This window comes from Scyliorhinus torazame, chromosome 21 (genome assembly GCF_047496885.1).
Source record: "Scyliorhinus torazame isolate Kashiwa2021f chromosome 21, sScyTor2.1, whole genome shotgun sequence".
In the NCBI taxonomy this organism is placed as follows: domain Eukaryota; kingdom Metazoa; phylum Chordata; class Chondrichthyes; order Carcharhiniformes; family Scyliorhinidae; genus Scyliorhinus; species Scyliorhinus torazame.
In genome coordinates this window covers 60156399-60178895 of record NC_092727.1, presented here as the reverse complement: position 1 = coordinate 60178895, position 22497 = coordinate 60156399, and the positions used below count along the sequence as shown (strand labels likewise).

At 51.8% G+C, this 22497-nt stretch overlaps 1 protein-coding gene across 7 annotated transcripts in view; it reads left to right on the top strand.

Annotated features, from left to right (window-relative positions):
• prdm10 (PR domain containing 10) overlaps positions 1–22497 on the top strand; it is a 371372-nt gene that overhangs the window by 293054 nt on the left and 55821 nt on the right. For all 7 annotated transcript variants that reach the window (XM_072486852.1, XM_072486855.1, XM_072486851.1 and 4 more), the window contains 3 exons: positions 1757–1912; positions 16363–16542; positions 20706–20816. In XM_072486852.1, the coding sequence (XP_072342953.1) occupies positions 1757–1912; positions 16363–16542; positions 20706–20816 (447 nt within the window). The remainder of the gene's footprint in view (positions 1–1756; positions 1913–16362; positions 16543–20705; positions 20817–22497) is intronic.

The following is a 22497-nucleotide window of genomic DNA, read 5'->3' as shown; positions in this document are numbered from 1 at the left end:
GTGTGGGTGCAGGAAGGCGGGGAGAGGTGAGGGAGGGAGGGGGTGTAGGAAGGTGGGGAGAAGTGTGGGAGGGAGTGGGTGCAGTTGGGGGGGAGAGGTGTGTGAGGGAGTGGGTGCAGGAAGGTGGGGGAGGGAGTGGGTGCAGTTGGGGGGGAGAGGTGTGCGAGGGAGTGGGTGCAGGAAGGTGGGTAGGGTGGAGGGAGGGAGTGGGTGTAGGAAGGTGGGGAGGTGTGGGAGGGAGTGGGTGTAGTTGGTGAGAGGTGTGGGAGGGAGTGGGTGTAGGAAGGTGGGGAGAGGTGTGGGAGGGAGTGGGTGTAGTTGGTGAGAGGTGTGGGAGGGAGTGGGTGCAGGAGGTGGTGAGAGGTGTGGGAGGGAGTGGGTGTAGGAAGGTGGGGAGAGGTGTGGGAGGGAGTGGGTGCAGGAGGGGGGGAGAGGTGTGGGAGGGAGTGGGTGCAGGAGGTGGTGAGAGGTGTGGGAGGGAGTGGGTGTAGGAAGGTGGGGAGAGGTGTGGGAGGGAGTGGGTGCAGGAGGTGGGGAGAGGTGTGGGAGGGAGTGGGTGCAGGAGGTGGTGAGAGGTGTGGGAGGGAGTGGGTGTAGGAAGGTGGGGAGAGTGTGTGGGAGGGAGTGGGTGTAGTTGGTGAGAGGTGTGGGAGGGAGTGGGTGCAGGAAGGTGGGGAGGTGTGGGAGGGAGTGGGTGTAGGAAGGTGGGGAGAGGTGTGGGAGGGAGTGGGTGCAGGAAGGTGGGGAGAGGTGTGGGAGGGAGTGGGTGCAGGAGGTGGGGAGAGGTGTGCGAGGGAGTGGGTGCAGGAGGTGAGGAGAGGTGTGGGAGGGAGTGGGTGTAGGTAGGTGGGGAGAGGTGTGGGAGGGAGTGGGTGTAGGCAGCGGGAGTGGTGGGAGGGAATGGGTGCAGGAGAGGAGCGGAAGGGAGTGGGTGCAGGCAGGTGGGGAGAGGGGTGGGATGGAGTGGATGCAGGCAGGTGGGGAAAGGGGTGGGAGGGAGTGGGTGCAGGCAGGCAGAGGGTAGGTGTACATGCAGGCAGGGGGATGGGTGCGGAATGGAGTGGTGCAAGCAGGCATGTGGAGGGTTGGGGGGGAGTGGTGCAGGCAGGCAGAGGGAGGGGTGCGGAGGGGAGTGGTGCAGGTAGGCAGGGGAGGGGTGAGGAGGGGAGTGGTGCAAGCGGGCATGGGGAGGGTTGGGAGGGAGTGGTGCAGGCAGGCAGAGGGAGGGGTGCGGAGGGGAGTGGTGCAGGTAGGCAGGGGGAGGGGTGAGGAGGGGAGTGGTGCAAGCGGGCATGGGGAGGGTTGGGAGGGAGTGGTGCAGGCAGGCAGGGGGAGGGGTGGAAGGGAGTGTGTGCAGGCAGGCAGGGGGAGTGGTGCGGAGGGAGTGGTGCTGGTAGCGGGAGTGCTGGGAGGGAGTGGGTGCAGGGAGTAGAGGTGTGGAAGGAAGTGGGTGCAGGCAGGCAGACGGGGGTGGGGTGGGAAGGTGTGTGCCGGCAGGTTGGGGTGGGAGGGAGTGTATCTGGGTTGTCGTGTCATGACATGGTTTCAGTCATTTTCTTCTTGAGTGCATTTAATTAAATTTGCCTTTCATATCTGAAACAAGGGAGCAGTAAACTGTACTTTGACTGTCAGTGACAATGTAATACACACTGCTGCTCTGTGTTGGTGAAAAGCTGTGATCTTGTACTTTAGCACCTTGCTCTCGATAACAATGCAGTTTATTTTTGATATAATTTTGAAATCTTTCAATGAACAGATAAAGAAGCATATTCGCAGCTTCCATTCTGAGAAGATTTATCAATGTACAGAATGTGACAAGGCCTTCTGCCGACCAGACAAGCTCCGACTGCACATGCTGAGACACTCTGACCGCAAAGATTTCCTCTGCTCCACTTGTGGCAAGCAGTTCAAAGTAAGTGTCTCCCAAATACAGTCCACTTCTCTCACTGTTAGTAATTGTGTATGAATACATGTGGGTGATTATTTAGCAGGGTCTTTCATAGTGTGGCCCACTAGGTTAGGCAAGATATGAGAAAGAAATGGATGACACTTTTGATGAGATAGGAATACATTTTTTTTTATAAATGTATTTTATTGGGTTTTTGAACAGAGTATATTTACCCTTATGTACACAGAATAATATATATATATATATATATGAAGAGAAGAGCACACACAAACAAAAAAAATAAATTAAATTAAATAACTGGTAGGGTATTATGCACTAGCTCAACAACAGCAACTCTGTACAATTGGCAATATTATTTTTAACACATAAGTAGGCATCTGTTTGTGGGGCGGGGGGGTGGGGGGGGGAGCGGTGAGAAACTGGGGAGGTAGATATACATTTGGGTGCCAGAGAAACAATTACAGAGGGCAATGCGCAAATGGGTCTGGTGTTGGTGTTGTCACTTGCTTCTCCCGGACGGATTTCGTTGCCGGCGTCGTCTCGCGTTCCACTTCAGCCGTTCGTCCCGTCTTTCGCCTGGATTCTCCTTGCTCTCTGTTGCTGTAGATGCCAAGCTTGTTATCGTTTCCCGTGCCCTCCTTCCGGTTATCATTCCCCTGCCTCCCCTCACCTCCCTGGTTCCCCTCTGTTGTTCCCTGTCTCCTCACTCTTCCCTTCCCCCCTCCCCTCTCCCCATCCCCTGTGGTTTGCCTTTCTTTCCTCTTAGGTTTAGCTGCCCCCCCCCCCCCCCCGGTCTATCCCTCCCTGTCATGCCTTGGCTATTTTCCCCTGATTCTTGGCTATTCTTCTGCTTGTTCAGTGGCCACAAACCGGTCCCGGAACAATTGGGTGAATTGCTCCCATGTTCTGTGGAAGCCGTCATCTGACCCTTGGATGGCGAATTTGATTTTCTCCATTTGGAGAGATTCTGAGAGGTCGGACAGCCAGCCTGCAGCTTTGGGTGGTGCTGCTGACCGCCAGCCGAACAGGATTCTACGGCGGGCGATCGGGGAGGCAAAGGTAAGGGCGTCCGCCCTCCTCCCCAGGAATAGATCTGGCTGGTCTGAAACCCCGAAGACTGCCACTTTCGGGCATGGCTCCACCCTCATCCCCACCACTTTGGACATTGCCTCATAGAAGGCTGCAAGTCTGGGGCAAGACCAGAACATGTGGGCGTGTTGGCCGGGCCTCCTTGGCACCGTTCACATCTGTCCTCCACCTCCGGGAAGAACCTACTCATACGGGTTATTGTGAAGTGGGCTCTATGTACCACTTTTAGTTGCATCAGGCTGAGCCTTGCACACGTGGAGGTGGAGTTGACCCTATGCAGTGCTTCGCTCCAGAGTCCCCATCCTATTTCAATCCCCAGATCTTCCTCCCATTTCTTTCTTGGTGCATCCAGTATGGTGTCGGCCCTTTCTACCAGTCGGTCATACATGTTGCTGCTGTTCTCTTTAGCTAGGATGCGTGCGTCCAGTAACTCTTCCAGTAATGTCTGTCATGGCGGTTGTGGGTACGTCCTTGTCTCCTTTCGTGGGAAATATTTGAGTTGCAGGTACCTTAGCTCATTCCCCCTGGCTAGCTGGAATTTCTCTGGCAGTTCATCCAGTGTCACGATCCTGCCGTCCGTGTATAGGTCCCTGACTGTCAGTGTCCCTCCGTCCTGTCCCCACTTTTTAAAGGTGGCGTCAGTCAGCACTGGTGTGAACCTATGTTTGTTGCAGATGGGAGCTTTGTCTGACATTTTGGTCAGGCCAAATTGCTGCTGTAGTTGGTTCCAGGACTGGAGGGTGGCTATCACCAATGGGCTGCTGGAGTGTTTTTGGGTGGGGATGGGAGTGCCGCCGGATTTTGTTTTTTGTAGGACCTTCTTTGGGATTATTCCCACCCCCCCCATACGAACGCCATGATTAGTTTGCCTAGTGCTTTGAAAAAGGTCTTGGGGATGTAGATCGGGATGGATCTAAGTAGGAAGAGGTACCTGGGCAGTACGTTCATTTTGATCGTCTGGACTCTCCCCGCGAGGGACAGTGGGGGTGTATTCCATCTTTGCAGGATAAAAATACATTTTGTAGATTACTGTTTGTGCAGCATTATTTACAAGAAGTCAGTGTATGATCAGTCTTGTGTTTCTCGCTCCCTTTTCTGGATCTCCCATCACTCTTGAGGATTTTAAAAATTCTGGGTGTGGATTTTAGAGATGTCTCTGTCATCACTTTCTGACATTTCTTGTTCTCTCTTTGTTCTCAAGAGAATTGTCCTTTGCACCACCCACCTTCTTTCCACTGCTACGTCCGCTCCCACTCCCTTCCCCCTCCACCCATCTTCCCGGCTCCCAGCTCCTGTCCCTTGGCTCTCCTCAGTTGCTGTTGCCATTGCCATCCCCACTTTCGGACATAGGAAGTGGATGGGCCATGTAGATCCTCGGGCTTGCTCTCAAACTATATTACTCCTAAACACTTTCTTTTTCTGGTATTTATTGCCCATCCCTATACTGAGCGGCTTGCTCAGCTTGGTTGGGGGAGGGAGGACAATTGATTAAACTATATTGCATTGTGCCTGGAGTCACTTCGAGGGCAGACTGGGTAAAGATGACAGCTTTCCTTCCCTGAAGGATGTTAGTGAACCAGAGGGTTTCATGGGCTCAAATCAAAGCTTTCCATTCGAGTTGTATTTAATTAACTGAATTTAGGTTTTGTGGCTCTCCTGGTGGGATTCAACTTGTGTGTGTCTGCACTATTAGCCTCGACCTTTGGATTACTAGTCCAATAACATAACTGCTATGCTGCTGCACCCCTACAGGAGAGCGAATGAGAAATGTTGAATGGAGAGCATGCTCACCACAAATGCCCTTTCCTCATCCCCACCTTTCACTAAAGCACACAATTGCCCTTCCCTTTACACTAAGCATCTATACATCTCGTTCATGCCGAATTCACTGTTACCTTCACTCCTATTCTCCCACCTCCTTCGATAGTCCTGATCATCTTTGCCCAGTCCCCCTCATCATGATCATTTTCTTCTCCCTCTCTCCAGGTCACAGGAAGCCTGTGGCCTGTTACTTGCTTCAACATGCCTGATGATTGTTTAAGCTGGCAATTTAATTCAGAAAGTGAATTTGAGAATTCTGGGGGCCGATTCTCCAATATTGAGGCCAAGTGTTCGCGCCGTCATGAAACGCGACGGCGCAAACAGGGCCCGGACACGACCTATTCTGGCCCCCATAGGGGGCCAGCAAGGCGCTGGAGCGGTTCACGCCGCTCCAACATCCTTACGCAGCGCCAAATGGGCGCCTCGCCAACCCGTGCATGCGCAGTTGGGCTGCGCCATCCTGCGTGTGGGTGGGGAACGTCTTGCGCACACCGGCCCCTCACCAACATAGAGCCGGTGCTCTGGGGCCACGCGTGGAAGGAGGTAGGCCGGGGGGGGGGGAGGAAGAGAGGCCGGCCCGCCAATGAGTGGGCCCGCCGATCGGTGGGCCCCAATCACGGGCCAGACCCCATCGGAGGCCACCCCGATGAAGGAGGCCCCCTCCCCCGCCCGGAGGCCACCCCCCCCCCCAGCATTCCCGCAGGGTTCCCGCCAGCAGCGACCAGGGGTGGACGGTGCCGGCGGGAACCTTTCGTGTCGTAGCGGCTGCTTGGCCCATCCGGCTGGAGAATCGCTGGGTCTCCGAGCGGCCCGGTGCGAATTGCACGCCGCTGGTTTCCGGGGGGGTGGGAGAATCGCGTGCGGGCGTTGGGGTGGCGTGGCGCGATTCGCGCTGTGCCCTGGCGATTCTCCCACCCGGCGTGGGGGGGGGGGGAGAATACGCCAATGATATGTGACTACATTTAGTGTTTTCAGTATTAAACTGGCAGAGCACTGTTGGCACAGTGGTTAGCACCGCTATCTCATAGCACCAGGGACCCGGGTTCATTTCTGGCCTTGGGTGATTGTGTGGAGTGTTTTTTTAAGTATATTTATTGAAGTTTTATATAATGACAATAACAATATCATAGCATTATAGAATTTACAGTGCAGAAGGAGGCCATTCGGCCCGTCGAGTCTGCACCGGCTCTTGGAAAGAGCACCCTACCCAAGGTCAACACCTCCACCCTATCCCCATAACCCTGTAACCCCACCCAACACTAAGGGCAATTTTGGACACTAAGGACAATTTATCACGACCAATCCACCTAACCTGCACATCTTTGGACTGTGGGAGGAAACCGGAGCACCCGGAGGAAACCCACGCAGACACGGGGAGGATGTGCAGGCTCCGCATATATAACAAACAATCAGCCAACAAAGATGGAAAGGTACAAAGACAAAATGTTGCAAACAAATCACTAATAAAAAACACAAACTAAAACTTAAACATTATAACTAAACCCTCAGCAGCTGGCGGTCTTGATCCTAAAAAACGGAAATACAAGGTTGTCATCTAAGGTAGAACTTCCCCACCGACCTCCTGATGGATTATATCATTTTTTCGAACTTCCCCACCTCAACAATGCCCTATTGAAACAGTAAAAATCAATCCCTGATCCCAAAACCGATAGTTAACAAAACTCAACTAATTATATGCTCTGAACCTATTCTCAGTCTATTGTGAAGAGCTTCAAAAAACCCTCTATCTCTGTTCTCGTTAATTAACCCCTTTCCCAACTGGAAAGTAAAACCGTACCCAGTTTACAACGCCACATTAGTGGTCAATTATCGTGTCCAACAACAACGATTCAAAGAGGAAGAGAACGATAAACTGATTTAAAAGAAGACCGAACAGCAGAAATCCCCAAAATTTGATGAAAAGTGTTGTGAGCACACGCAAACCCCGAACATGAACAAACATAAAATACGAGGTGCAAATCCAAAAGGCCATGAAACAAACCGATTAACCAGTACCCAATTTGAGCCTTTGAACAAAGGAGTCCGCATCTTCCGGCATACCAAAAAAGTGGTCAGTTTCCCCAACAGTCACTCAAAGGCGAGCTGGGTAAACTATTTCGAATCTGACTCCATTTTTATGCAAGATGGCTTTCACTCGGTTGAAGGCAGCTCTTTGTTTTGCCAGGTCCGCACTCATTTCTTGGTCCAGCCTGATGGAGCGCCACTCGCATTTGTTATCTTAATGCTCTCTGGCCTAGCGGAAAATCTGTTCCTTTTCCTTGAAGCTATAAAATAGAACGATAACTGCACAAGGCGGATCTCCAGATCAAGGCTTCGACCGCAGAGAGCTATGGGCCCGGTCTAATTCTGGAAGGGAGGAATGTGAACACACCCGTACTCACCATTTTGCAAAACATGCCCGAGTGAAAATATTCACTCGGGTGCGGTCCTCCATCCCCTCCGGCAATCCCACAATGCAAATCAGCCTCCTGGATCTATTCTGCTTGGCCTTCAATTACTTATTACATTCAACCACCGAAATAAAACTGGCCTCTAGCAAGGTGATCTCTGAAAGCAGCCTCGATGTCTTTAATTGTGGCTCCATGAGCCTCGACGTTCTTATTTGTGCCTTCCAAGGCCAAACGAATGGAGGCCAATCAATCTTTTAAGATCTACCGCCAAACTTTGGTCTTTCTCTAGTTGGTTTGCCAAAATGCTAACGAGATCCTCTGCCATTAGTGGAGTGGTTGGAAAAGGAGAACCCACCCCCGCCATCTTACTTCTAGAAGAATGTTGTGAAGTTTCAGAATCCGTCGACAGATTTCAGCCTGCATACTTCCTAGTTTTGTCTCTCTTGGGCATTTCCGTGAGGTAGAAGTTCTTTTTCACTAAATTAAAATTTACACAAAATTTTGAAAAGTAAACAGTTTGTGGCATCAGAAAAGAGGGTAAAACGATCAGGTTTACAGTGGGAGCCACCTCAGCAGCCGGTCATAATTATGTTTATAAAAGCGCTACAATTTCAGCTGCAAAAAAACTGGATACAATTAAAATAATAAATGGCAACAGTCTTCCTGCAGTCTGTCTGAGACGGTCTTGCTGCAGTCTCTCTGAGACGGTCTAGCTGCAGTCTCTCTGAGACGGTCTTGCTGCAGTCTCTCTGAGACGGTCTAGCTGCAGTCTCTCTGAGATGGTCTTGCTGCAGTCTCTCTGAGACGGTCTTGCTGCAGTCTCTCTGAGACGGTCTTGCTGCAGTCTCTCTGAGACGGTTTTGCTGCAGTCTCTCTGAGACGGTCTTGCTGCAGTCTCTCTGAGACGGTTTTGCTGCAGTCTGTCTGAGACGGTCTTGCTGCGGTCTCTCTGAGACGGTCTTGCTGCAGTCTGTCTGAGACGGTCTTGCTGCAGTCTCTCTGAGACGGTCTTGCTGCAGTCTCGCTGAGACGGTCTTGCTGCAGTCTCGCTGAGACGGTCTTGCTGCAGTCTCTCTGAGACGGTCTTGCTGCAGTCTCTCTGAGACGGTCTTGCTGCAGTCTCTCTGAGACGGTCTTGCTGCAGTCTCTCTGAGACGGTCTTGCTGCAGTCTCTCTGAGACGGGCTTGCTGCAGTCTCTCTGTGACGGTCTTGCTGCAGTCTCTCTGTGACGGTCTTGCTGCAGTCTCTCTGAGACGGTCTTGCTGCAGTCTCTCTGTGACGGTCTTGCTGCAGTCTCTCTGAGACGGTCTTGCCGCAGTCTCGCTGAGACGGTCTTGTTTCAGTCTCTCTGTGACGGTCTTGCTGCAGTCTCTCTGAGACGGTCTTGCTGCAGTCTCTCTGAGACGGTCTTGCTGCAGTCTCTCTGAGACGTTCTTGCTGCAGTCTCTCTGAGACGGTCTTGCTGCAGTCACTCTGAGACGCTCTTGCTGCAGTCTCTCTGTGACGGTCTTGCTGCAGTCTCTCTGAGACGGTCTTGCTGCAGTCTCTCTGAGACGCTCTTGCTGCAGTCACTCTGAGACGGTCTTGCTGCAGTCTCTCTGAGACGGTCTTGCCGCAGTCTCTCTGAGACGGTCTTGCTGCAGTCTCTCTGAGACGGTCTTGCTGCAGTCTCTCTGAGACGGTCTTGCTGCAGTCTCTCTGAGACGGTCTTGCTGCAGTCTCTCTGAGACGGTCTTGCTGCAGTCTCTCTGAGACGGTCTTGCTGCAGTCTCTCTGTGACGGTCTTGCTGCAGTCTCTCTGAGACGGTCTTGCTGCAGTCACTCTGAGACGGTCTTGCTGCAGTCTCTCTGAGACGGTCTTGCTGCAGTCTCTCTGAGACGGTCTTGCTGCAGTCTAGCTGAGACGGTCTTGCTGCAGTCTCTCTGAGACGGTCTTGCTGCAGTCTCTCTCAGACGGTCTTGCTGCAGTCTCTCTGTGACGGTCTTGCTGCAGTCTCTCTGAGACGGTCTTGCTGCAGTCTCTCTGAGACGGTCTTGCTGCAGTCTCTCTGAGACGGTCTTGCTGCAGTCTCTCTGAGACGGTCTTGCTGCAGTCACTCTGAGACGGTCTTGCTGCAGTCTGTCTGAGACGGTCTTGCTGCAGTCTCTCTGAGACGGTCTTGCTGCAGTCTCTCTGAGACGGTGTTGTTGCAGTCTCTCTGAGACGGTCTTGCTGCAGTCTCTCTGAGACGGTCTTGCTGCAGTCTCTCTGTGACGGTCTTGCTGCAGTCTCTCTGAGACGGTCTTGCTGCAGTCTCTCTGAGACGGTCTTGCTGCAGTCTCTCTGAGACGGTCTTGCTGCAGTCACTCTGAGACGGTCTTGCTGCAGTCTGTCTGAGACGGTCTTGCTGCAGTCTCTCTGAGACGGTCTTGCTGCAGTCTCTCTGAGACGGTCTTGCTGCAGTCTCTCTGAGATGGTCTTGCTGCAGTCTCTCTGAGACGGTCTTGCTGCAGTCTCTCTGAGACGGTCTTGCTGCAGTCTCTCTGAGACGGTCTTGCTGCAGTCTCTCTGTGACGGTCTTGCTGCAGTCTCTCTGAGACGGTCTTGCTGCAGTCTCTCTGAGACGGTCTTGCTGCAGTCTGAGACGGTCTTGCTGCAGTCTCTCTGAGACGGTCTTGCTGCAGTCTCTCTGAGACGGTCTTGCTGCAGTCTCTCTGAGACGGTCTTGCTGCAGTCTCTCTGAGACGGTCTTGCTGCAGTCTCTCTGAGACGGTCTTGCTGCAGTCACTCTGAGACGGTCTTGCTGCAGTCTGTCTGAGACGGTCTTGCTGCAGTCTCTCTGAGACGGTCTTGCTGCAGTCTCTCTGAGACGGTCTTGCTGCAGTCTCTCTGAGATGGTCTTGCTGCAGTCTCTCTGAGACGGTCTTGCTGCAGTCTCTCTGAGACGGTCTTGCTGCAGTCTCTCTGAGACGGTCTTGCTGCAGTCTCTCTGTGACGGTCTTGCTGCAGTCTCTCTGAGACGGTCTTGCTGCAGTCTCTCTGAGACGGTCTTGCTGCAGTCTGAGACGGTCTTGCTGCAGTCTCTCTGAGACGGTCTTGCTGCAGTCTCTCTGAGACGGTCTTGCTGCAGTCTCTCTGAGACGGTCTTGCTGCAGTCTCTCTGAGACGGTCTTGCTGCATTCTGTCTGAGACGGTCTTGCTGCAGTCACTCTGAGACGGTCTTGCTGCAGTCTCTCTGAGACGGTCTTGCTGCAGTCTCTCTGAGACGGTCTTGCTGCAGTCTCTCTGAGACGGTCTTGCTGCAGTCTCTCTGAGACGGTCTTGCTGCAGTCACTCTGAGACGGTCTTGCTGCAGCGTCTCTGTGACGGTCTTGCTGCAGTCTCCCTGAGACGGTCTTGCTGCAGTCTCTCTGAGACGATCTTGCTGCAGTCTCTCTGAGACGGTCTTGCTGCAGTCTCTCTGTGACGGTCTTGCTGCAGTCTCTCTGAGACGGTCTTGCTGCAGTCTCGCTGAGACGGTCTTGTTTCAGTCACTCTGAGACGGTCTTGCTGCAGTCTCTCTGAGACGGTTTTGCTGCAGTCTGTCTGAGACGGTCTTGCTGCGGTCTCTCTGAGACGGTCTTGCTGCAGTCTGTCTGAGACGGTCTTGCTGCAGTCTCTCTGAGACGGTCTTGCTGCAGTCTCGCTGAGACGGTCTTGCTGCAGTCTCTCTGTGACGGTCTTGCTGCAGTCTCTCTGAGACGGTCTTGCTGCAGTCTCTCTGAGACGGTCTTGCTGCAGTCTCTCTGAGACAGTCTTGCTGCAGTCTCGCTGAGACGGTCTTGTTTCAGTCTCTCTGTGACGGTCTTGCTGCAGTCTCTCTGAGACGGTCTTGCTGCAGTCACTCTGAGACGGTCTTGCTGCAGTCTCTCTGAGACGGTCTTGCTGCAGTCTCTCTGTGACGGTCTTGCTGCAGTCTCTCTGAGACGGTCTTGCTGCAGTCACTCTGAGACGCTCTTGCTGCAGTCTCTCTGAGACGGTCTTGCTGCTGTCACTCTGAGACGGTCTTGCTGCAGTCTCTCTGAGACGGTCTTGCTGCAGTCACTCTGAGACGGTCTTGCTGCAGTCTCTCTGAGACGGTCTTGCTGCAGTCTCTCTGTGACGGTCTTGCTGCAGTCTCTCTGAGACGGTCTTGCTGCAGTCTCTCTGTGACGGTCTTGCTGCAGTCTCTCTGAGACGGTCTTGCCGCAGTCTCGCTGAGACGGTCTTGCTTCAGTCTCTCTGTGACGGTCTTGCTGCAGTCTCTCTGAGACGGTCTTGCTGCAGTCTCTCTGAGACGGTCTTGCTGCAGTCTCTCTGAGACGGTCTTGCTGCAGTCTCTCTGAGACGTTCGTGCTGCAGTCTCTCTGAGACGGTCTTGCTGCAGTCACTCTGAGACGCTCTTGCTGCAGTCTCTCTGTGACGGTCTTGCTGCAGTCTCTCTGAGACGGTCTTGCTGCAGTCACTCTGAGACGGTCTTGCTGCAGTCACTCTGAGACGGTCTTGCTGCAGTCTCTCTGAGACGGTCTTGCTGCAGTCTCTCTGAGACGGTCTTGCTGCAGTCTCTCTGAGACGGTCTTGCTGCAGTCTCTCTGAGACGGTCTTGCTGCAGTCTCTCTGAGACGGTCTTGCTGCAGTCTCTCTGAGACGGTCTTGCTGCAGTCTCTCTGAGATGGTCTTGCTGCAGTCTGTCTGAGACGGTCTTGCTGCAGTCTCTCTGAGACGGTCTTGCTGCAGTCTCTCTGAGACGGTCTTGCTGCAGTCTCTCTGAGACGGTCTTGCTGCAGTCTCTCTGAGACGGTCTTGCCGCAGTCACTCTGAGATGGTCTTGCCGCAGTCTCTCTGAGACGGTCTTGCTGCAGTCTCTCTGAGACGGTCTTGCTGCAGTCTCTCTGAGACGGTCTTGCTGCAGTCTCTCTGAGACGGTCTTGCTGCAGTCTCTCTGTGACGGTCTTGCTGCAGTCTCTCTGAGACGGTCTTGCTGCAGTCTCTCTGAGACGGTCTTGCTGCAGTCACTCTGAGACGGTCTTGCTGCAGTCTGTCTGAGACGGTCTTGCTGCAGTCTCTCTGAGACGGTCTTGCTGCAGTCTCTCTGAGACGGTGTTGTTGCAGTCTCTCTGAGACGGTCTTGCTGCAGTCTCTCTGAGACGGTCTTGCTGCAGTCTCTCTGTGACGGTCTTGCTGCAGTCTCTCTGAGACGGTCTTGCTGCAGTCACTCTGAGACGGTCTTGCTGCAGTCTCTCTGAGACGGTCTTGCTGCAGTCTCTCTGTGACGGTCTTGCTGCAGTCTCTCTGAGACGGTCTTGCTGCAGTCTCTCTGTGACGGTCTTGCTGCAGTCTCTCTGAGACGGTCTTGCTGCAGTCTCTCTGAGACGGTCTTGCTGCAGTCTCTCTGTGACGGTCTTGCTGCAGTCTCTCTGAGACGGTCTTGCTGCAGTCTCTCTGAGACGGTCTTGCTGCAGTCTCTCTGAGACGGTCTTGCTGCAGTCTCTCTGAGACGGTCTTGCTGCAGTCTCTCTGAGACGGTCTTGCTGCATTCTGTCTGAGACGGTCTTGCTGCAGTCACTCTGAGACGGTCTTGCTGCAGTCACTCTGAGACGGTCTTGCTGCAGTCTCGCTGAGACGGTCTTGCTGCAGTCTCTCTGAGACGGTCTTGCTGCAGTCTCTCTGTGACGGTCTTGCTGCAGTCACTCTGTGACGGTCTTGCTGCAGTCTCTCTGAGATGGTCTTGCTGCAGTCTCTCTGAGACGGTCTTGCTGCAGTCTCTCTGAGACGGTCTTGCTGCAGTCTCTCTGAGACGGTCTTGCTGCAGTCACTCTGAGACGGTCTTGCTGCAGTCTCGCTGAAACGGACTTGCTGCAATCTCTCAGACGGTCTTGCTGCAGTCTCTCTGAGACGGTCTTGCTGCAGTCTCTCTGAGACGGTCTTGCTGCAGTCACTCTGAGACGGTCTTGCTGCAGTCTCGCTGAAACGGACTTGCTGCAATCTCTCAGACGGTCTTGCTGCAGTCTCTCTGAGACGGTCTTGCTGCAGTCTCGCTGAGACGGTCTTGCTGCAGTCTCTCTGAGACGGTCTTGCTGCAGTCTCTCTGAGACGGTCTTGCTGCAGTCTCTCTCAGACGGTCTTGCTGCAGTCTCTCTGAGACGGTCTTGCTGCAGTCTCTCTGAGACGGTCTTGCTGCAGTCTCGCTGAAACGGACTTGCTGCAATCTCTCAGACGGTCTTGCTGCAGTCTCTCTGAGACGGTCTTGCTGCAGTCTCTCTGAGACGGTCTTGCTGCAGTCACTCTGAGACGGTCTTGCTGCAGTCTCGCTGAAACGGACTTGCTGCAATCTCTCAGACGGTCTTGCTGCAGTCTCTCTCAGACGGTCTTGCTGCAGTCTCGCTGAGACGGTCTTGCTGCAGTCTCTCTGAGACGGTCTTGCTGCAGTCTCTCTGAGACGGTCTTGCTGCAGTCTCTCTCAGACGGTCTTGCTGCAGTCTCTCTGAGACGGTCTTGCTGCAGTCTCTCTGAGACGGTCTTGCTGCAGTCTCTCTGAGACGGTCTTGCTGCAGTCTCTCTGAGACGGTCTTGCTGCAGTCTCTCTGAGACGGTCTTGCTGCAGTCTCTCTGAGACGGTCTTGCTGCAGTCTCTCAGACGGTCTTGCTGCAGTCTCTCTGAGACGGTCTTGCTGCAGTCTCTCTGAGACGGTCTTGCTGCAGTCTCTCTGAGACGGTCTTGCTGCAGTCTCTCTGAGACGGTCTTGCTGCAGTCTCTCTGAGACGGTCTTGCTGCAGTCACTCTGAGACGGTCTTGCTGCAGTCTCTCTCAGACGGTCTTGCTGCAGTCTCTCTGAGACGGTCTTGCTGCAGTCTCTCTGAGACGGTCTTGCTGCAGTCTCTCTGAGACGGTCTTGCTGCAGTCTCTCTGAGACGGTCTTGCTGCAGTCTCTCTGAGACGGTCTTGCTGCAGTCTCTCTGAGACGGTCTTGCTGCAGTCACTCTGAGACGGTCTTGCTGCAGCGTCTCTGTGACGGTCTTGCTGCAGTCTCCCTGAGACGGTCTTGCTGCAGTCTCTCTGAGACGATCTTGCTGCAGTCTCTCTGAGACGGTCTTGCTGCAGTCTCTCTGTGACGGTCTTGCTGCAGTCTCTCTGAGACGGTCTTGCTGCAGTCCCGCTGAGACGGTCTTGTTTCAGTCACTCTGAGACGGTCTTGCTGCAGTCACTGAGACGGTCTTGCTGCAGTCTCTCTGTGACGGTCTTGCTGCAGTCTCTCTGAGACGGTCTTGCTGCAGTCTCTCTGAGAGGGTCTTGCTGCAGTCTCTCTGTGACGGTCTTGCTGCAGTCTCTCTGTGACGGTCTTGCTGCAGTCTCTCTGAGATGGTCTTGCTGCAGTCTCTCTGTGACGGTCTTGCTGCAGTCTCACTGAGACGGTCTTGCTGCAGTCTCTCTGAGACGGTCTTGTTTCAGTCCCTCTGTGACGGTCTTGCTGCAGTCTCTCTGAGACGGTCTTGCCGCAGTCTGTCTGAGACGGTCTTGCCGCAGTCTGTCTGAGACGGTCTTGCCGCAGGCTGTCTGAGACGGTCTTGCTGCAGTCTCACTATATTTTTCTCACTGTTACCATTCATTTCCATAGGAGAAGAAGGAAGCCACTCAACCCTTCGAGCCCGTTCTTCCATTCAGTGACTGATCTGTATCCTAGTTCCATTTACTCACATTGGTTCCATATCGCTGTCTGGTAAAAAATTGTTACTCTCTGGGACAGAGTTCCATACTTGTACACTGAGGCAGTTCCATCCTCCCTCCCCAGGTGTTTCCTGATGTTTATCTGAATTGTTTGAGTCTGATTTTTAAGATTGTGTTCCTTCGTAATGGATTCTGCACCAGATGACAACGTTTCTTTCTCTCTGCCCTATCAGTTCTCACGTTGCTTTTTAAACTTGATATCTCAATAAATGATCATGGTCCCAAATTGTGTTCTCTCTAAACTGCATGGGAGCACACAATCGAGTGGGACCTGGAATGTGCCATGTCGGGACCAGATAGCCTTTGTACAAGCAACGCTCCTTTAAAATGCACATAGAGCAGCTGTGCACCAATCTTAGTGCAGCAAGAAGGACACAAAATTGTATGGGGCATTTAGCTCCAGGGTTGTGACCGGAACCCTGCTTTATTTGCTGCTTGACTATTGTCATCCATTGTAGTATGACATGATTTGAATGTCCACTTCATCAGTGACCCAGGCCTTAAATCATAATTTGGTTTATTTTAATAAGCCCTCTACAGTATGAAAAGGTACATTGCATTAACTCTCAAACTTAGCTGTGCAGTGCTTCACAATCTAATCAGAATCCTGCAAGATGCCGTTTCCGGGCTGGCTGAGTTCTTCTGCAGGTACCTTTAACCTGACTTCCTCTGCTGGTCATGCTGATCATCGCAACCTGGAGGCTGACTGACTGGGAGCAGTCACAATCCCTCACAGGAGTGTGGCGGGAATTCTGTTCACCCCCCTCAGGAGCAGGTAGGGGCACCCTGCAATCCCTCAGAGAAGAGGGTGGAGAGAAGCTTCTCTGTCCCCCGAAACAGGCGGGGGCAAGCTTTCTAACCTCCCTGTGCGATGAGCCAGACCCGGGACTCCCTGACCTCACAGCCAGTAGACCATCTGCCACTGGCCATCAGAGCTGTCAGCTCCAAAACCGGAAACTGGCTTCCAAGGAGCTGCCTGACATGTTTTCTAAACTTTTTCAAAATTGTCAGAGAGCGAAACACCATTGTGAAATACTGCTTTTTACTTAAAATATTAAACACATAGTCACGTCACACTTTCAACTTGGAATTGCCCTCATCATGTTCACTTGTGAAGACCAGCAAGTATTGTGCCAGGATTCTCTGCCCTTTATTGCGAATGGCAGGACTATGGCAGCAAGCTCCAGCACTGTTCCTCAAACTCCCTTTGAGTCCATTAACCCCCTCATGTGGTGTCTCCAGGATGAAGAATAGAAATTAATTATTTGACACAGGTAAAAATACTTGCCTGTCAAACTGTGTTGAACCAAAATGTATTCTGAAATGAAGATTGTGCAGTCACCTGTTTGCCCAGTGTACTCACCTCTCTCCTCGTGTTGATCTGTGTTCTGTCTGTTTTGTTGATAGAGGAAGGACAAGTTGAAAGAGCACATGCAGCGGATGCACAACCCTGAACGTGAAGCCAAGAATGCCGGTCGCATCCACAAGTCCAAACCTTTCAAGCCGAAGATCCCTTCCACTGACTATGAGAGCTTCATGTTTAAGTGCCGAGCCTGTATGATGGGCTTCCGCAGGCGAGGAATGCTGGTCAGTCCCGGAAATTATTTAAACATTCAATCAGGGTGCATTCATGTAAAACTGTATCACTTGACACCTGTTGTAGTTAGTTACGTTCAGAGATTGTAACTTAATTTGCACCTTTGGGGACTTCCGGTGGCAACCATGGAGGAGTAGGTCGCACATTCGATAGTTCCCGCCTGGCCATGGCGCTGAGAGTGTCAAGGAAGTGGCAGGGGCTGGTTCGGGGGTGGGTGAGGGGGGGGCGGGCGGTGGGGGGGGGGGAGCGAGCACCGGGTTTCGCTGTACGTGGACGATCTGCTCTAGTACATCTCGGACCCGGTGGAGGGGTTGGGGGAGGTTATGCAGATCCTGGGTGAATTTGGCAAGTTTACGGGGTATGAATTGAACATGGGAAAAAGTGAATTGTTCGTGATCCAGGCAAGAGAGGAGACTGAAGGAGCTGCCGCTCAGGATGGTCGAGAGGAGCTTTCGCTACCTGGGACTACAGGTGGCTCGGAAATGGGAGACATTACACAAGCTCAACCTAACCCGGCTGGTAGAGCAAATGGAAGGGGACTTTAAAAGATGGGATATGCTCCTGCTTTCGCTGACAGGGAGGGTGCAGACCATGAAAATGACGGTCCTGCCCAGATTTTTGTTTGTCTCCCAGTGCCTCCCCATCTTGATCCCTAAGGCCTTTTTTAAGCGGGTAAGTAAGATTATTTTGGGCTTTGCATGGGCGAATAAAACCCCACGAGTGAAGAAAATGTTGTTGGAGCGCAGTCGCGGGGGGGGGGGGGGTGGGTTGGCGCTCCCGAATTTCTACAACTACTACTGGGCGGCGAATATAGCAATGATTAGGAAGTGGGTGGTGGGGGAGGGGCCGGCATGGGAGCAGATGGAGGCGGCGTCATGCAAAGGCACCAGTTTGGGAGCACTGGCAACGGCATCTCTGCCGTTCTCGCCGGCCCGTTACTCCACTAGCCCGGTGGTGGTGGCAGCATTGAGGATTTGGGGGCAATGGTGGAGGGTGCGTCGGTCTGGACCCCGATTTGCAATAACCACAGGTTCGCACCGGGCAGGATAGATGGCGGGTTCCGGAGCTGGCAGAGAGCAGGAATTAGACGGATGGGGGATCTATTCATAGATTGGAGTTTTCCCAGTCTGAAGGCGCTGGAGGACAAGTTCAAGCTGCTGGGGAATGGTTTCAGAGGAAACAGGTGTTGGTTTTCCCACTCTTGCTGCCACGGGGGATACAAGACAGAATAGTCTCTGGTACCTGGGTGGGGGAGGGGAAGGTGTCAGATGTCTATCAGGAGTTATTGGAGGCGGAGGAAACCCCGGTGGAGGAACTGAAGGGCAAGTGGGAGGAGGTGTTAGGTGGGGAGTTAGAGGCAGGTCTGTGGGCGGACGCCCTAAGCAGGGTTAATTCCTTCCCATCATGTGCCAGGCTCAGTCTAATACCGTTTAAAGTGGTACACCGGGCACAAATGACGGCGGCGAGGATGAGCAAGTTTTCCGGGGTAGAAGACAGATGTGTGAGGTGTGCGGGAAGCCCAGCAAACCATGTCCATATGTTTTGGGCATGCCCGAAGCTTGGAGGGTTCTGGCAGGGGTTTGCCAAGGCAATGTTCAAGGTGGTAGGTACGTGGGTGGTGCCAAGTCCAGAGGTGGCAATCTTTGGAGTGTCAGAAGATCCGTGAGATCAGGGAGTGAAAGGGGCCTACGTTCTGGCCTTTGCCTCCCTGGTAGCCTGGAGACGGATCCTTTTAACGTGGAGGGACTCGAAGTCCCCGAGCATGGAGACTTGGGTCAGTGACATGGCTGGGTTTCTCAAGCTGGAGAAAATAAATTTTGCCTTGAGGGGTCAATGCTGGGGTTCTCTCGGAGGTGGCAGCCGTTCGTCGACTTTCTCGGGGAAAATTAAAATGTCAGCAGCAGCAGCACTCTGAAGGGGGGGGGGAGGTGCAATATGGTTAAGGGATGTACAGAAGGGGTTGGGTGGGAAATGTATATTTTACCATGTTGTTTATGTTATTATTATTTCGCTTGTTATTGTTATAAAGATTTTGCAAATACTTCAATAAAAATATTTAAAATACAAAAGAAATGTGCTCCTTTGGGTAGCATAATGAGATTCTAAAGCTTAATAATAATAATCTTTATTGTCATAAGTAGGTTTACATTAACACTGCAGTGAAGTTACTGTGAAATGCCCCGAGTCGCCTCTTTCCGGCGCCTGTTCGGATACACAGAGGGCAAATTCAGAATGTCCAAATGACCTAACAGCACATCTTTGGACTGTGGGTGGAAACCGGAGCACCCGGAGGAAACCCACACAGACACGGGGGGAATGTGCAGACTCCGCACAGACAGTGACCCAAGCCGGGAATCAAACCCGAGACCCTGGAGCTGTGAAGCAACAATGCTAACCACTGTGGTACCGTGCTGCTGCAGCTGTCCTGACAGACTTCACACAAACATACGAGTTGGGAGCAGGCATAGACCACTCGGCCCCTTGAGCCCGCTCCGCCATTCAATACTATCATGGCTGATCTGATTGTAACCTCAAATCCACATTCCCGCCTTGCCCCAATAACCTTTCACCCGCTTATCAAAACTGCGCCTGTTAAGTATCAAACAACAGAATCCTGTTTTTGCAATATGTTTTGAGTATTATTACTGTGTAATATTGGCAGAATAGAATGGGCCTGAAATGCAGATGTTTCCCAGTGATTAGCCCCTGACTATACCAATCTGTGTTAATCAAGAAGCACATGTAGTGCTCAAAGTTTGGAAAGTAACTGAATTACACCATCACTAAAGACAGAATAGGAATATTCCAGGAAAAAACAAACCAGGGCATTGATTCCAGAGTTGAGAGGATTGGCTTATGAGGAGAGACTGAGTCGACTGGGACGATACTCATTGGAATTTAGAAGAATGAGGGGGGGTGGGGGAGTCTTATAGAAACATATAAAATTATGAAGGGATAGAAACAGGGAGGTTGTTTCCCCTGGCGGGCGAAATTAGAACTAGGAGGCATAGCCTCAAAATAAGGGGGAGCAGATTTAGAACGGAGTTGAGGAGGAACTTCTTCACCCAAAGGGTTGTGAATCTGTGGAATTCCCTGCCCAGTGATGCAGTTGAGGTTATCTCGTTGAATCTTTTTAAGGCAAAGATAGATAGATTTTTGAACTGTAAAGGAATTAAGGGTTATGGTGAGCGGGCGGGTAAGTGGAGCTGAGTCCACAAAAAGATCAGATGGCGGTGCAGGCTCGAGGGGCCAGATGGCCTACTCCTACTCCTAGTTCTTAACATTTGGTGTGTAAATTATTGGAAGAAGGAGATGGGAGCGGTGGGTGCGAATTCTGAGGGGGAGAGACTGCCTACTGAAGGTTCTAGATTCTTCAAGAAAAGCCACACCTGCTGTTAAGGAGAGGCTTTATGGATGTGACATATTCTGGTTTCCGCAAGACTTTTGATGCTGTGTCACACCATGGCTTCTATCAGCAAGGTAAAGTTGGAATGAACAGGAGTAAAAACTAAGTCCTATGGATGCTGACAATCTGATATAAAAACAGCAAATGCAGGAAATTGACAGCTGGTCAGAAGCACCTGTGGAGAGAGAATGGGTAGAAACGGACAGGGTTTGAGCAAGTGAAAGAGGGGAGGGTCGGAAAAATGGGTGGATGATGTAATTGGTTAAATAACAAGACTTGTGGTGGTGCAAATCCAAAACAGTGGTGGAGGGATGCAGAAAGGATCAAAAGGCCTGGCTAGAGGAGATGTGAAGGACAGAATGATGAGCAGCTACCACTCGAAAACAAAAAGAAAAAACAAAGCAGTTTAGCAAAACATTCGAAGAGAAAAGAAATTAAATAGGTTACAGTCTGAAATTGTTGAAATCAAAGTAGATTCTGGAAGGCTGTAAAGTGCCTCATTTTAAGATGAGGTGTTGTCTCTCGAGCTTACGTTGAGCTTCAGTAGGATAGAGAGGCCAGCAGGATGATAAACTAAAATGACAGGTCTGCAGAGCCAGAGAAAACTTGTTTGGTGCATCGATAGATTGCACATTCCAGAGTGTTAGACCTGGTCTACAGAGGATCTGTGGCAATGGGTTATACCTGGAATGCAGACTATGATAAAGGTGCAGTTTCTTTTCTCATGATGCTTGTTCTGTTTTCCAGGTGAATCATTTGTCAAAAAGACACCCTGATATCAGGATAGACGATGTTCCAGAGTTAACGCTGCCCATCATTAAACCTAACCGAGATTATTATTGCCAGTACTGTGACAAGGTAAGGACAGGACAGCTGTGACTACTGATAGTAATATGAAAGGCCATTGTGGCAAGGTGAGGGCCAGGCATGAGTAACTGCTGCAAGCACTGGGACAAAGAAAGGACCTCCCATTCTCTCCCCCAACACCCGCTCCCACTAATTTTTAATGTCCCTTGCATTGTTAGTTGCAGTATGTTGGTCATGATTCTAATTCCTAACCTTGCAGCATAACTCTTGGGATATGTGATTAACTATATCCTGCTAACACAAGTCGCAGTCTATGGAACTACTTCACCTTCAGGCATGCAGTGAGATCATGCAAATAATAGTAACATTGCTTTTCTTGTTATGTATAAATGACCTGGACTGAGGAAGAGGGAGTATAATTTAATTTTACGGATAATATAAAACTTGGCAGTGCAGTGGGGACTGAGCAGGATGACAGCAGACTTCAGGATGATGTGGATAGAGTAGTGCAGGTATTGTCAAACTCGGGGGCATAACCCACGGGCGGGTGTCGGGAGGGTCACAGAGCCGTCCGTCGCGGCGCTCCCCATTGCGCAAATCCACGCGCAGCAGCCGGCTTTTCATAATGCCGGCTGCAAGCGGCCTTCAAAATGGCCAGGAACAGATAAAAGAAATTTGGCCGCACTGCGCATGCGTGCCCGATCATCGGTGCGCATGCGCAAAACTATGCGCATGCACACCGATGATCGGGCACGCATGCACAGTGCGGTCGCATTTTCTTTTTTATATGGTCGCAGCCTTTTTTTTTCAAGTTCGGGGGGGCCAAAGGGACCCAAAACCATTTCCTCCATTTTTGTCCGCAACAAACAAGGTAAGAGAAAATGGTGGGTCGCAAAAGTCGGCCGGCGTGGATCGCGAAGGTCGCCTGGCGTAGGTCCCGAAGGTCGGCCGGGTTGGGTCCCGAAGGTTGGCCGTTCGATAAAAATGGGTCCCCGGAAAAAAAGTTTGAAGAACACTGGACTAGTGAAATGAGCAGAAATATAGCAGATGCAATTTAATATAGGTAAATGGTGCAACTTGGCGAGAATAACAGTATAATTTAACTGGTAATATTTTGAAGAGAGTACAAAAGCAGGGGGACCTGTGGTGCATATTCACAAATGATTGAAGGTGGCAAGGCAGGTTAATCTGATGCACCAGGTGTCTGGGCTATAAATGCAGAGGATTGAACGCCAAAACAATGAATTGTGCCAAACCTTTACAAATCAAAGATTTCAGCAAGAATTTTGTCTGTTGGTCTGGGAACCACATTTTAGACAGGACTTTGAGGCTTTGGAGAAGATGCAAAGGCGGTTTACCAGGATTACCGGGGGCATTCTGCTCTTCGAACCTACTCCGCCAATTATTATGACCATGGCTCCTGTGCTCTCCCATACCCAATGACACCTTTAGAGTCTTCAATTAAATGGAGAGATTCAATGAGATGGGATTGTTCTCTGGGGCGGCAGAGTGGTTAGCACTGCTGCCTCACAGCACCAGGGACCCAGGTTTAATTCCGACCTTGGGTGCCTGCATGTGTGACTTTGCACTTTCTTCCCGTGTCTGTGGGTTTCCTCCCACAGTCCAAAGATGTGGAGGTTAGGTGGATTAGCCATGCTAAATTTCCCCTTCGTGTTCAAAGGTTAGGTGGGGCCATGTGGATAGGGCGGGGGAGTGGGGCTAGGTAGGGTGC